General features: G+C 38.6%; 1 protein-coding gene across 3 annotated transcripts in view; it reads left to right on the top strand.

Moving 5' to 3' along the window:
- The first annotated feature begins 1,652 nt into the window (after window positions 1-1,652).
- Window positions 1,653-14,206, top strand: part of LOC306861564 (plasma membrane calcium-transporting ATPase 1) — a 46,205-nt gene continuing 33,651 nt past the window's right edge. For 2 of the 3 annotated variants that reach the window (XM_079403914.1, XM_079403916.1), the window contains exons 1-3: window positions 1,653-1,966; window positions 7,179-7,223; window positions 8,494-8,923. In XM_079403914.1, the coding sequence (XP_079260040.1) occupies window positions 8,731-8,923 (193 nt within the window). In that variant the 5' untranslated portion in view covers window positions 1,653-1,966; window positions 7,179-7,223; window positions 8,494-8,730. The remainder of the gene's footprint in view (window positions 1,967-7,178; window positions 7,224-8,493; window positions 8,924-14,206) is intronic. The other variant, XM_079403915.1, reaches the window with a different exon arrangement.

Raw genomic sequence — 14,206 nt, forward strand, 5'->3', positions numbered from 1 at the left:
AAACGCTGATACCTGTTTATCATCAACTGTGTGTTTTTTCCCCAGCAGGTTGGGCAGAGGTCCTTTTGTAATAGTAAAACCAGGAGATGTATAGATCTTTAAGTTCCCAGAAAATTACTGGATGGTGAAGAGTCTCTGTCTATATAAAGGGTCAAAACACAAAGATGGTGAGAGAATGAACTTAATCACAGTGGAATAATCTTCTGCCTAATCAGCAGAATTCTTCAAAATCAGAAAACCTTGAAGACACAGCACTCACTTGAATACCTGAATCATAACATGATAACCCTCTATACTAAGGCAAGTTCTACTATGTTTAATTGATATATTATTAGTAGTAGTAGCAGGTGGTAGTTTTTATTTTTGGCATTTATGTATGCAATATTGTCATTTAATTGTAATTTGGTACATACACACACACATACACATTGGCATTTAACATGTAGTCATTTAATTTTAATTTAGTAAATTTAAATGTGTAATATGTGTTGTTTGTCACTTTGAATAACGCCCCAAATGAATGCCTGTAAATGTCAGAAAAGTATCAAAAGAATGAACAGAATAAAGATTGTGATGTGGCTTCTTCTGAGGCCTTCATGGGGAAGCCCACAACACAGTTCGACTTTTGGCATCATCTTTCAAGTGTGCCACGGTCAACAAATGACAACAGTGGTTACCATAACAAAAATGAAACTGTGAAGAAAGAAACCACAATCAGTAGGGGACTTCTCAGCAAAACTTAGATGTCAGGTGTGATAAAATGGGTAACATTGTGCCTTTATGAATAAATGGTTTCAATATAATTTCCATAGACTTAACATGTTTGAAGAACTTAGTTGCTATAGTGTATGTTTTTCTTATCTATAGCCTGAATCCTTATGCATTTAATTGACAGAGAATTAAAATGCTCTATAGTCAAATTGGAGTGAGGTGTTGCTTCTTTTCTTATTTTTATAAATGATCTTATAATCAGTACTATTTCATCACATTTGTAGTAGATAAGTTTAGACTGTTAAGCTGCAAGACTCAACCTCAAGAACAGGATATGCCATAAAGGAAGCTGTGGTATCTCATGCAAAATGATAAATACCATAGTAACGTAATAATTGTTTGTGCATCATCTCTTTAAAATACAGTTTTTGTTTTTATTTCAGTTTTTGTTACATTCGCCTCTGGTACAGGTAGTCCCTGACATGAAGACTTTGTATATAACAAAGGTTCAAAACAGAAATGCTCCGGGCTTGTACTACTGCAATTTTCAAAGGAAGATGCCAGACTGGCTGCTAAACTAAGTGCTTCAGTGGACATGAGTTTGATGAAATGCAGAGAGAAAAATGCTGGTGATGCAAGTTCACTCCATTAGCATGAGAAAGAAAGTACAGAGGATTGCATAATATTTGGCATCTGTCTGGTTTTTATTTCAATGAATGAACCTGATGCAAATAACCAACAGTGATATGTTAACCAACTGACGAATGTTTAATTCACATTCTTAGGAAAGCGCTGCAGAATGCAGTAATCCGGTTCTGATCAGCGATCGTAATGAGTTTCTACACACTGCGAATCAAACACAACTCCAGAATCGACGAGAGAACGGGCGACGTCATGGAAAAACTGGCTGGGGGGCGGGGCTTACAACGCCGGCTCGCGCTGAAGCGTGTCGTTTAAGTTAAAATAAACCACGACATTTCAGTTTACACTTAATCGCTCTCAGAAACATCTTTATAAATTATGTTAATGTACGCGGACGCTGGGCAGAGGGTGCGCCTAACATGATTGACATCTCGTCTCAGCCAATGAGGATCCTCCTGCATGATCCTCCTGACGCGCATCACATGTCTCAAGCGACGCGGGGCTGTGGGAGGGATTTCTCTGCAGATTGGAGGAGCTAGATAGACGGCAGAGTGAGTCTGAGGGGAGACGGAGAGAGTGAGGGGGATCTCTGAGGCACCGTTCGGAGAGCATTGTGAGTGTAATTTCACCATTTCTCGCATGCATGCTCGTGTTACTGCCGCGTTTCAATTGCACCATTTTTTTGGCTTCCTCTCCGCTTATTGTCTACATTCACCGCGCTGTCCGTTAGCTTGCGTTATTATCAGCTAGCCAAATTGGCTAGGCAACTCCTGCTAGTTGGTAGCAGGCAGAGAAAGGGGCAAGAAGGCAGCCAGGCTGCTGTGCATTTTTAACCCACACCTGCCTATTGTCACTGCAGGGGAGGGGGTGTGTGGAAAATCAATGGGATTTTAATGTATCGTAACGTTACCGTGTTGAGATGCAGGGATGATGTGTAGCCCACGCTGGAAAGTTGCTTTTGACGAATGAAGCTTGTGAAATGTGTGCGCGCCGCGTTTCTACATTACGATCACTCGACACAGCGAATATTTTACAAATACTAACGTTACTAATAAAATATATAATAACTAATGATTTAATAAATGTGCGCTGGAGGTTAAACATAATTTACAATATATAAAGGAGCATTTTTGTGTGTGTTTTTTGACATGTTATCCTAGACAGAGTGACCCTAATATTATTTTAACGGCCGTCAATTTTTTGAAAGCCGCAGAATCAAAGGCTCGCGCTGTGACCGTTACACATCCGTTGACTGTCATTCGTTTGGTCTTCGCCATAAGAGCGTTAACTCTAGTGAAACTAACGCACTGTCTATGATTTTCTCGAACTCGAAGAGACCGTTTATTCTCTTACATTAACGTTTTGGCGTTTATTGACAGTTCGCTCTTATGAAACGCTGTCAAACGAACAAACTTGTTCCGCTGTCAGTTTAACAGTCGGTGACGTGACATTAACCGGGTATTTTTAGGGTTTTACCTTAATATGAGTGTTTGAGTTGCGTTGGAGACCGCTTCAGTTTCGGGTGAGGTAAGATGTTGATCTGGTGTCGTTATCAAGACTAAATAGTAAACCTTTTTTGACAGGATGATTTGAGTTGAGACCGCTAAGTTAGCAGGCTAAAGCCAAATGTGAGGACGCTTCAGCTGTCAACTTGCTTTTTGACCCATTACGTTACCTGCTTGTTCAGTTATCGCATTTCCGTGTGTATTTTACAACAGCCGTTTTAACGGCGTTCAAAAAGCTTAAAATGTCACTTTGGTCATCGTTTACTCACCACTCTGTTCTCACCAAACTCGCGTGACTTTCTTGTTAAGAGATGTTAGTCAGAGTGACAGCCGCAACCGCCATTCACTTTCATTATACGCTACTGACTGCCCTCCGTAACGTCGATATTTTCCGAAGAAAGTAAGGTGTGTAACAACATTAGGGTGAGTTAATGATTTTATTTATTTTTGGGTGAACTGTCACTTTAAGCTTGGCGCGTTCGTGTCAACAGTGTAGTATACAGTCCTAATCCCTCCTGTCATGTGTGACTCGGCATGGGGACTGGAACAAGCGCTGTGCGACACGTCAAATTTGCTAGCATCCTATTTGAAGGAGCAGATGTGCAAAACACAATGTACCCAACCTAATCGGCTGACTTATTTTGCCTAATGTGTTGAGATTGAATATGGCACCTAGAATTTCTAGATAGACCCCGGTGTGCGTTTAAATAGCGTGTCAGGTCTGTTGCTCCTTGGCGTACATCATTCGCTGCCCTGTTGCTTCTTTTGCTCGAGCTTTTATAGCTCCTGATAATACTTCGCTGTATGACAGCAATGCTGAATTTGACCTTGAGTCTACAGTGAATATTCAGCTTTATTTAAATCAATTCGTAAGGGTGTATTTTTAAGTGCACTTTTTTTGATCTTCACAGAATGTTGTAGGTGTACACTGACCTTTGACATATGCAGACTCAGGGGGGTTATTGAGATTTAAATGAGTTTGTAAGGAACATATGTTGTCATTGTTAAAAAAAAACATTCCTGAGAAAATTTCCCCAAGACAAATTTGGAGCAAATACTGTGTGTGTACAAAATCATGATCATTGCAATTGCTGAGCGTCAAACTGTCTGTTAAAAGAGACAAGTGTTTTCTTATTGCAGGATGGAAATGTGATTTTACTTAAGTAATTTTTATAATGATTTACCCCAACATTAAATAAACTAACCTTTAACACAAGTAAGCTTCAGAGGCCTTTGGACTGTATATCTATTGATTTAATAAAAATTTTTGACCTAGATATTAGTATGCAATAAAATATTGAGTTTCTTGAGCTTTATAGTAGAATTAGTATTTATAGGCACTGTGAGAAAAAGCTTGCATTCAAATGACGGTTACAATTAGTCTTGTCATGCTTATAATTTAGTAGCCTATTATAATAATAAATAATAGTTTTGTATCAAAATAACTAAAGAAATAAATTTTATTCAAAACCATATAGATATGAAGTTAAACTAAATGACAAATTAGAAATTTAAATATTAAATTAAGGTTTATATTTTGCAATTTAATTACTGTATAGCATCATGCTTTTATGCCTTAATCGGTCATCGATGACCAAGATAAAATAGGCATCTTGGGGGCAAATGCATTTTCTGTTCGCAATAAATAAGAACAGTGCACACACAGCTATTTTCTCAGACCTCAAATGACTGGGGTAAATTAACACCTCCAAGTAGATGAAGGATTGCTGTTCAGGCTCTGTTCTCATTAAGATTTTTTTTTTTTTTTTGATGCAATCCATTTGATGCTCTGTAAAAACAGTTAGTGAAATCTTATTTCGCCGCAAAGGAATGTATGAGCAGTACTGTTTGACTGCTGCTTACATGTGCTGTCTTTAAAAAGTGTGCATCTAAATATAAAACAGATTGTGTTTGGACAGAAACAGAATCTTTAGTCATGTCAGTCATGCACACACACATCCATTCACAAAGTGACATTCAGTGAGTTAAGCAAATATAAATTCGGAAGCCTCATCGTGCCCATTATCCCATCACGTCAAATGGTTCGAGTCATCCCTTATTTACTGTGCAGTGTCAGACATGGATGCAGGGGTTGGAGCAAACGGCTGGCTTGTGTGCTGTGAATGGCAACCATAACAATCATCTTAAAGGTTCCCGTTTTTGAAAATCACTTCTTTAGATATGCTGTTTTAGGTCCTGGTGAGAACATGAAAGCACTGAGCTTTTAAGTATGTAGCTGTATGAATGTAATATTTTCCCCACTTTCCCCCCAACATTCTGTGAAGATCAAAAAAAGTACACTTACAAATACACCCTTACGAATTGATTTAAATAAAGCTGAATATTCACTGTAGACTCAAGGGTATAATTAGGCTATGAAATCTGTTTTATTTTTTCTATAGTTATGTGTTTTTAGTTTGAACTTTTCCAAATTGTTTAATGTTTTAAATAATAAAAAATGATAGCTAATTAATTGAATTTATCAAAAAAACAAACATAATTTATTAAATGTTAGCAATGACAAATGTTTACCTTTTTTTGGGGTTCATATTTAAATAGCAGCCTTTTTGCGGTTTAATATTCACAGAGGCTGCATCCGAAATCATAAATAATTAGCAACTGTTTAAAAAAAAAAAAAAAAGTGTTAAAAATATATATGTGTATATATATATATATATATATATATATATATATATATATATATATATATGTATATGTGGCCTCAAGGGATAATAAAGAGTCCATTGGATTCACAATTCAGAATCTCGCTGGAAACAGCAGGCCATACGGAGACTTTTTGCCTACTGTTTTATGAGTATATGAATACTGTGAATTTGTACATACTATTGTTTTTGCTTACTATATAGTAGACTAGTATGCAATTTTGTATGCAGCGAGACACTAGTCCATGTCATGATTTGAGTGTACAGCCCTACTTTTAATTTATTTATCCCAAAACTTCTGTGACATTGAAAATTCAATTTTTATTACTGGATTCTGTTTTTTTTGCATCACAGAAATCAAAAGTTCCTATGAATATGAGGTGGGGGAGTTTTTCAGCAAGAAGGATACATGTTGTTTAATGGGCTTTTTTTGGAGGTGTCATTCAGGTTCTTCTTGAGGAGTTGTGCTTTGTATGGCTGAGTGGGCAGCCGGACGGCTGCTGTGAGTTGGCAGGATCAGTGTCTGAGGGTAAAGGAGAAGTGCCCAGTCGGTGGTGTGAAGTGGCCTTAAGTGCACTGAGCCATGTAGCATGAGTAAGGCAGGGTGTCTCTGCATTGTACCCTCCACATAGAAATGGCCTGACCCATTTCAGCAACAGCCAGCAAGGGGATGGGGAGTGGGCAGTCTGAGGCTGCTAAAAATACCCCATTACCGACAGCTCCAGCTCCACTGCAGAGGTATCCCTGGAATCGCTGTCCTTGACTAGCATGAAGTTGGCTTGTACAGTATACGGTCTCCAATTGCCAACCAAAACTGAAAGGGTTTTCCTTGAGGTTTTCTTGCAGCTGCGCTTCTTCCGCTTTCCAATGCATTGCATTCTGTCATAGAGGAGCTCTCAGACCACATGTGAACCTGCCCATTTATTCACAGGTGCATATATACGTAAATGTGTAGTTTTTAGGGAGGATTGAGTGGTGGCAAAATGCATGAAATTACACACTACGATAAATGCCAGTTTCTTTGTATGAAACAACATATAAGTATATGATGTGATGCTTAAATTATTAGTCTGAAGGCAGGTGGGTGCAATCCACAGGCACTGGTCCAAAACTGACCTCTAGCTTTGTATAGCAAGGGCTAACATTACTGTTGCTCAACCATACTGTGGTAGCTGTTAGTTTGAAGATCCAATCACAATGATTTTCCACTGTTGTAACATGTGACCTACTCTGCAACTGTCATGGCACAGCAAAGATTTGGCACTTCCCTCATTGTGGTCGAGCAGTCACTCATAGATGATAACTAATAAGCTCGACTGTGCAGGACAGTGTTTATCTTGCTTGAAATCTGCGGCGTTCTGTTATGTACGGTCTCATTTCTTTCTGAACTGCCAAAATGAACCACGATGATGAAATGTGTACCACGGCTGCTTGAGATGACAGTCATTTCAGGAAGTTCAGCTTTAAACCTAACACATTTTAGGACCAGTTGTTTCTTCAAAAGGGAGGAGCACAGTTAGCTGCTGCAGTGCAAAGCTGTTGGGTGTTTCCCTTTTCACTTTCAGTTTTAATAAGAGAAAACTAAGCTTGTTGACTTTGATGTACTTGAGACTTTTTTTGCCAATGCTAATGATGTCTTTTATGATATTTATTTTAGGTTGTGCAGGAAATCTTTTTGTCGGATCTTCAAAAAAAAAAAAAGGTAAATTCCAGAGTTTCTGCACCTGAGAGAGTAGATTTAACTGAAGGTTTTTTTCTTAATTTGTCTGCAATGTTCATGAGATTGGCTGTGGGAGAAGTTGATTGCCCAGCTGGTAGCCTGTTACAGAGCAGCATGCTGTTTCACGCTCTGCATGTAGTGCTACAAGTAAATCAGTCCTGGAGGGGTACTACGCTTTTTACTTCTGCTTACAGAACACCATCTTCTCATTTTCACAGTTTTAATTTTCACAAACTCGTGCTTTTGACCTCTCTTGTCCTTCTTAAAACTGTTCAGATCATCCCTGCTGCTGATCTGGTCAGCACATTCCTTGATTATATTTATATTATAATGAAATCTTGTCGCTAAAGGCAAGGATAGCGAACTTGTAGCTGTTGAAATGGTCCCAAAGAAACTGTTCATTGACAGTTCAGTGGGGTTAAACTGGGAAGTCTAATAGTATGTTATTTGGTTTGAGGGCATGGTATTGATATGGAACTTTCTCTTCTGTTTGTGTACATGAAAATATGGAACATCATAGATGAACTTTGGCCAAGCAGTCCAAGGTCTCATGGGGCGTATTTACACTGTCATTTACAGTGTCAATTCAAGTGTAGTCAGATACTTTTATACAAAAAGATACTTTCTCAGATACTTTTATACAAAACAATTTGATTCGCATTCAATATACAGTTGATCAGTTTATACATTGCCTGGGAATCAAACTCATGACCTTGGGACACATATTGCCATTGAGATGACTGGGAAAAATTGCCCAATAAACCTGAATTAACCTTACATTTTAGAGACTGGTGCTGTAATTATTAATAATAATGCCATTTTGGAAGTGAAATCTATATATTAACACTTAATATATTCCTTTCAGTTGTGTTCTATTCCATAAGTTTCCAGATTCAAAGCATTTTCATGTTACTTGAAAAAGCCACGTATATTGTTGGGAAAAAGGCTTTTTAGGCTCTCACATAGTTAAGATGGCAGGTCATTTCCCACGCTACTTCTCAAAAAAGCCTGCATAGTTCTGCCTGTAAAAGTGGGTAGCATGTCACCTTGAAACTCAGTCACTGAGTTTGTTCTTACTACTCCAGGTCCGATGGAGAGTTTTCTAAATTTAATGTGTCTGTTGATGTTTTATATTGGAGTCGACATGCATATCTGTGTACATTGGGGTTTTTCATTTGTAAATACACATTCAGCAATAATAACTTTTTTTTTATTATTATTAATAAAGCATTCCGTTCTCTTTTTTTTGTAGGTCTCCTTGGGCTGATTGTGTGAGGTTTCATTCACAATGAAAGCAACGCCACAGGCTGAGGGGAATGGCTTGTGAATTATCCCAATCCTGCCACCTGCAGTCGTGCATCCTCCTCCTCCTCCTCTGAAGGACGTCAGTTGTTTATGGGAACTACTGGCATTGGTCTCCTGAGGATATAGCTCTCCTTTTGGGACGCCATTTTTCCACCCTTGCTGAGACGCGGTGTAGCCAGGAGACATGGCTAACAACTCGTACAGCGGGGTGAAGAACTCTGTGGCCGAGCCCAATCACGATGGAGAGTTTGGCTGCTCGCTTAAAGAGCTGCGCTCTCTCATGGAACTGAGAGGGGCTGAAGGATTACACAAAATCCAGGAATCATATGGGGACGTTAATGGACTTTGCAGCAGACTGAAAACATCGCCCGTAGATGGTATATAATCATTATCTTGCACTTGCTTTGCTTTACAGAAATCGAAATGCAGTTCCAGGAGGTAAAGTGGAGGAAGCACCGACTTTTTGGATGGTTTTAATCAGCATTGTTGTGTCTCGCTCTAAACGTATAGCTGTTAGCAGTAGCGAGCAGGTCAGTTACACTTGAATGGCTTCTTGCTGCATTTTAGTGCATCCGCAGTCTGTTTGGAGGAATGCTGCTGCTGTCCCGTTGCTGCTGCTCTGGCAACACAAGGACAGTGTTCATATCTTAGACAACTGAGACATAGATCTGTTTTCCTCTCTAACAGGTTAGAGTTCATAGAGAATATCCTAAATATAGCCTGTGAGCATTGTCGGTGTGTTTGACAATTGAAATAAGTCCTTAATGTCAAACACAAATGCACTTACCACCCCGTCTTATAGTCTGTGGAACTGCAGTTACAGCAGGGATGTTACAGCTATTTTTAGACACTTTGTCCATCTTTTTGTACCCTGACTTTACTTGACCATCTCTTTATTTGTCTCTAGGGCTGTGCAATTAATCGCATGCGATTCTCATGCGCATCTCGTCAGTAAAGCCGGCTCTGTGATTGGCGGTAAATCATCATCACCTGTTTTCAGATGGAGTGGCAGTTAATACACAGAGCTGTAGTTCACTGACAAGCTAGGTAATATCGCGTTCAGTATCGCAGATGAATCGCATTTGATAATGAATGTGATATCGTATAACGTGTCAGTGAACTACAGCTCTGTGTATTAACTGCTGCTCCATCTGAAAACAGGTGATGGAGATTTACTGCCAATCACGGAGCCGGCTTTACTGATGAGATGTGCATGAGAATCGCATGCGATTAATTGCTCAGCCCTTGCTGCAACTAGTGACAGTTTAGGTTTTTTAAACTAAAAGTAGATCACAAATATGCACTCTATGGTCTATTTGAAATAACATAACACCTGCTGTTAGGATGCACTCAATTAACTTTATATTATAACATTTACCAATAAGAATATATCAGCAATATAACAGCATGCACATATTAAACAGCACAAGCAATCTGTCGGAGCACCTGACACTCCACATGCAGCCATATGCTTATAACTATTTTTGAACCATTTGAATCAAATCCTTCCCTTCTTGGACAGCTTGGTTCATGAACTTGTTACTCCCAGTTAAAAGTCCAAAGTGGCATCATTAATTAAAATGATCAATTCTTGTCTTTTTTTTATTATTTTTTTATTTCTTGTTTGGTTGTTGCAGCCCTGTTTGTCCCTTTTTGTTCGCCCGCTGTCTCGGTTTACTATTTCGCACTTTCTTCCACTTTCTTTCATGAGAAGGGGTGTGTGAGCAGATATAATCTTTAGGGTAAGATATAGAAAAGTGCAGAGTCAGTGTGCAGCACCACAGCTGGTGTATTACCTCTCTGTAGACATTGGGTTTAATCGCTGGCCTGACCTTGATTGAACTCTTGGGGGGGGGGAGATTTTCAGTTTGATCCCAGATTAAAACGGCACCATGTCCATAGCAATTCTATACAGGCTCTTTGAGATGCAATTCTCTTGAACACGCAAGGGCTGCAGACTGCTGGGGGATTCTGGCCAGTGTTTCCATGAGAATACTTCACTTATCTATTTAGCATGCAGGCTTGATCAGCACTAATGCGTTTTTGGTAATGAAAGTCAAAATGTAGCACACATTCCTGATGGAGAGCTCCTAAGGGACCTGCCCTCTCCAGTATTAGTGTCTTGACCCTTAATTAGTTTTATTTCTATACTGAAGAAAATGTGAAAAAGGGTGCTTGCTAGGATGTTCTGGTTGGTTACTATTCCAATATAACGATAACTATAAAGATGACTATAAAGCAGGGCTCTAGACTCATTCTTCCCACTGGTCGCACTTTTGCGACTAACTTTCTCAGTTGGTCGCACGAGCACATAATTTGGTCGCAATATGTTTTTTTTTGGGGCTACAACATGCTTATAAACTTTTATCATAGTTTATAGTTATATGGTAACGAAAGTGTTCAACATTCAACCAGTTCTTTTTCATCAGTATTATTTGTGATTTAAATTTTGTGAACAGGAATTCCTTTTTTCGTGCGCTTTCACTTTCAAATTTGATCTTGGTGTCACGTTTTACAAGAAAAGATATTTGTCTGTTTTGCTTATCTATACATCTTTCACTTTTTAAAACTAAAACAAAAGATGGATTCATTGTTATTCTTAATTAAAAAAACACAACAACAATAAAATAGTATGTTACAATGACAAACTAGCTTACATAACCTTTATTAACAAAAAGGAATAAGATCAGGCATGGTATAGGACACATCACATGCTGTATTATATACAGACTATATAAATTACAGAATGTTTAGCAAACACTGAGGAATCAAATAAATAATATATTTTTTTTAAATTAAGGAAAGCCTCCATAGCGTAACGTGAGGTAAACAGCAAAGATAACAAGCTTTGCAAAACGAAAACAAAAAGAAAAGTAAAACTAAACTGGCGTGATCAGTGAAATCTGACTCCTGCTACAATGTGCTGCAGCTCGCGCTGTATGAAGCAGACGCTTTGGAGCAGCGCAGACCATGCACTCGTACAAGTGCGACCACGTCAAATTTGAACTCGCACACTCACAGTCTAGAGCCCTGTAAAGATAAAGATACTAGCGTCCACACCAGCGGACAATATCATCTGTTTATTCTAAGCACATGTTCGTCTGCCGCTTTAAATTCTCAAGCTCATTACAGGATGGATTCTGATTGGGTGTCAATGTTTGTATCGTTCATGAGCTGGAAAAAAATAGTTCTGAAAGTGATTCCAATGATATTGTTTCTCTGAGCCTTTATTGTTATAGCTGTGGTGTGGTCTTTGCTATTCTTTAATATTGAGTAGTTTTTATTTTTTTTATTTTTTTAGAGCTATATATTTATCTTTATAGTTATCGTCCTTGGTGTAAACAGACCTTAAATCTGTGATTGCCCATTTCATAGTCCATTCCAATCGCTTAGAAAAGTAGGTTTGAGGTATCATTCATGCCCGTATAACCACAAAATATTTCTGTATGAATAATATTAATAGTGATGATTGCGTTAGCGTTAATGTTGCTCCTAGGTCTTAAACTTATCTGACACTTGGCATCATGAATAATGTTTGGCAGAGCACCAAAATCTATCTTTCAGTCTTAATAATGAGGTAATTCAACATGTCTGATATGTACGGCATGTTTGGATGCTTATATGTAGTGTCACCTGCCCCGTCCTGCCCTCACAAGGTCTGACTTTTATTAGCAGGCGATGAAATACTGAGTGATTGAAACCAAAGCTTACTGTGCTGTCTGCAATCCAGAGCTATACCTTTGTCATGGTGTCAGTGGAAACTATAGCGTCAGTGGAAATGTATATTTCAACTTCACCGCTCAAATAATGGGGTCACACTGATAGCATCGATATGACTCCTAAAAATGTGTGTATTGTTTGCTGAATAGACTGTCTGAAACTTGGCCCATGCTGTGCCCGAGCTTTGTATACCGTGTGAATTGGGCATTAGTCATAGAAGAATAGTCTGAGAATTTTCCCCCTAAATATTCTATTCAGTGGCCAGTCTGATAGAGGGCCCTGTCGCTTACCCATTCTCGCTACGCGGCACACGTCTAACTGAGATCGGAGCCCCACAGTGATCCACCAGCTTAGCTCTGCCCTGTTCCCTCCGCTTCACAATAGCACGCTGGCAGGCAGCCCTGCTGTTATAACATGTTTTACAGCTTAATCAGATCGCTCAGCTTTGCCATAGGAAATTAAGCAGTCATTCAAGATTACAAGAGCTTTGACAATTGAAAAGGGATTTCTAATTAGTAAGTAGGCCATTTCTCAATTTCGTAGCAAAGCCACCACTAATCTTTCTACTCTTTCGAATTAAACTAGTTACTTTTTACAGCTCTTTTGGGTTCACTTTAAATTGTGGCGATCTTCTCGTTTTATTTGGGTGAATCTTTTGAGTCTGTATTTATGCTGGCCAGCTCCTCGAATCTATTGTATTACACAATTTGCATGTGTGGACACGAGGGACGTCTACTGTAAATTAAAGGCGAGTGCTCAAGATTTGTTTCAAATGATGGGATTTTTAATTGAAAGAGCTACTAGTATACATGACCCAGCCTCTCGTGGGCCCTGAGGATAAACATTCCTAGGGCGTTAAGAGTCGAAAATGAGTGGTAAATTCAGATTCGCTAAACGATTTAATAGAAATATTTCTAAAGGATGTCTCAGAAAAGACTAAACTTTTTAAATCAGGTGGGAGGTGATGTTTGTAAGGTATACAACCAGCCACAAGCTTTATCCAGTACTTGTACTATGTATGACCTGGGCTCTGACACATAAGTGTGTTAAAGGTGAAGTGTAGGTTTTCTAGTGCTTTCTTCTTCCTCTGTTTCATTTGTAGGTTGATTTCTATGAAAATTACTCGAGGCACAGAACGGCACTATATTAGCTCAAAGAAAATTGGAAGTTTGAAACTGAATTGTATAGAACAGTAGTTCTCAATGGCAGTTGCCACGTCTGGACCAGAGGCACAGAAATTACACACTTCAGCTTTAAGTGTGGCTGCACCTGTCAGTAATACCCTTCTGTCTCTTAAGCACTTACTACAAGTATTTATGAATGAGATCTTAGTAAAAAATGTAATATTGCAACTAAAATTTAACCAGCATGCTAAATAATCAGAGCTAAGTGGAACATTTTGTTTGCGAGAGAGCAAATTATCAGCAATGGCTTTGTACATGTTTTTGTCTATATATTGAATGGATTTATGAGCATAGTTATTTATCATTTAATATTTTCTCTTGGCTTGTCTAGCTTGTTAAATATTTATCAGATGCTCTGTTAGTAATGTGCCCTGTTTCTTTTATGGATTAGAGCATCAGAGATTAGAAAAAAAAAATTTATTTTACATAGAGGCCCCTGTTTTTGTGGCTTTTAAGGTCTCAGGTGAAAGTAGAAATTGACGTCAGATGATTTGGTCTCTTTTGGGAAACTGCAAAAACCTTGGAGTCTTTGCAGCAACTAGCGCTAACACAACTTAAAAGTTTACAAACTAAAACACATTAGCACTTTCCAGCAATCACAATGGTACTTCTGCTCTCAGTAAAGTAGCATGCAAATGAATAATTAGCTGTCTAAATGCCATGTTTTGCTGGTCTTAGAAGGTTTTTTTCCCCATCTTCTGTTAAGTTTAATCTTCCCCTCAGTGATGTTTCCGAGTAAGTGTGTGCATGATCTGG

Source organism: Barbus barbus, assembly GCF_936440315.1.
Source record: "Barbus barbus genome assembly, chromosome: 42".
NCBI classification, from domain to species: Eukaryota; Metazoa; Chordata; class Actinopteri; order Cypriniformes; family Cyprinidae; genus Barbus; species Barbus barbus.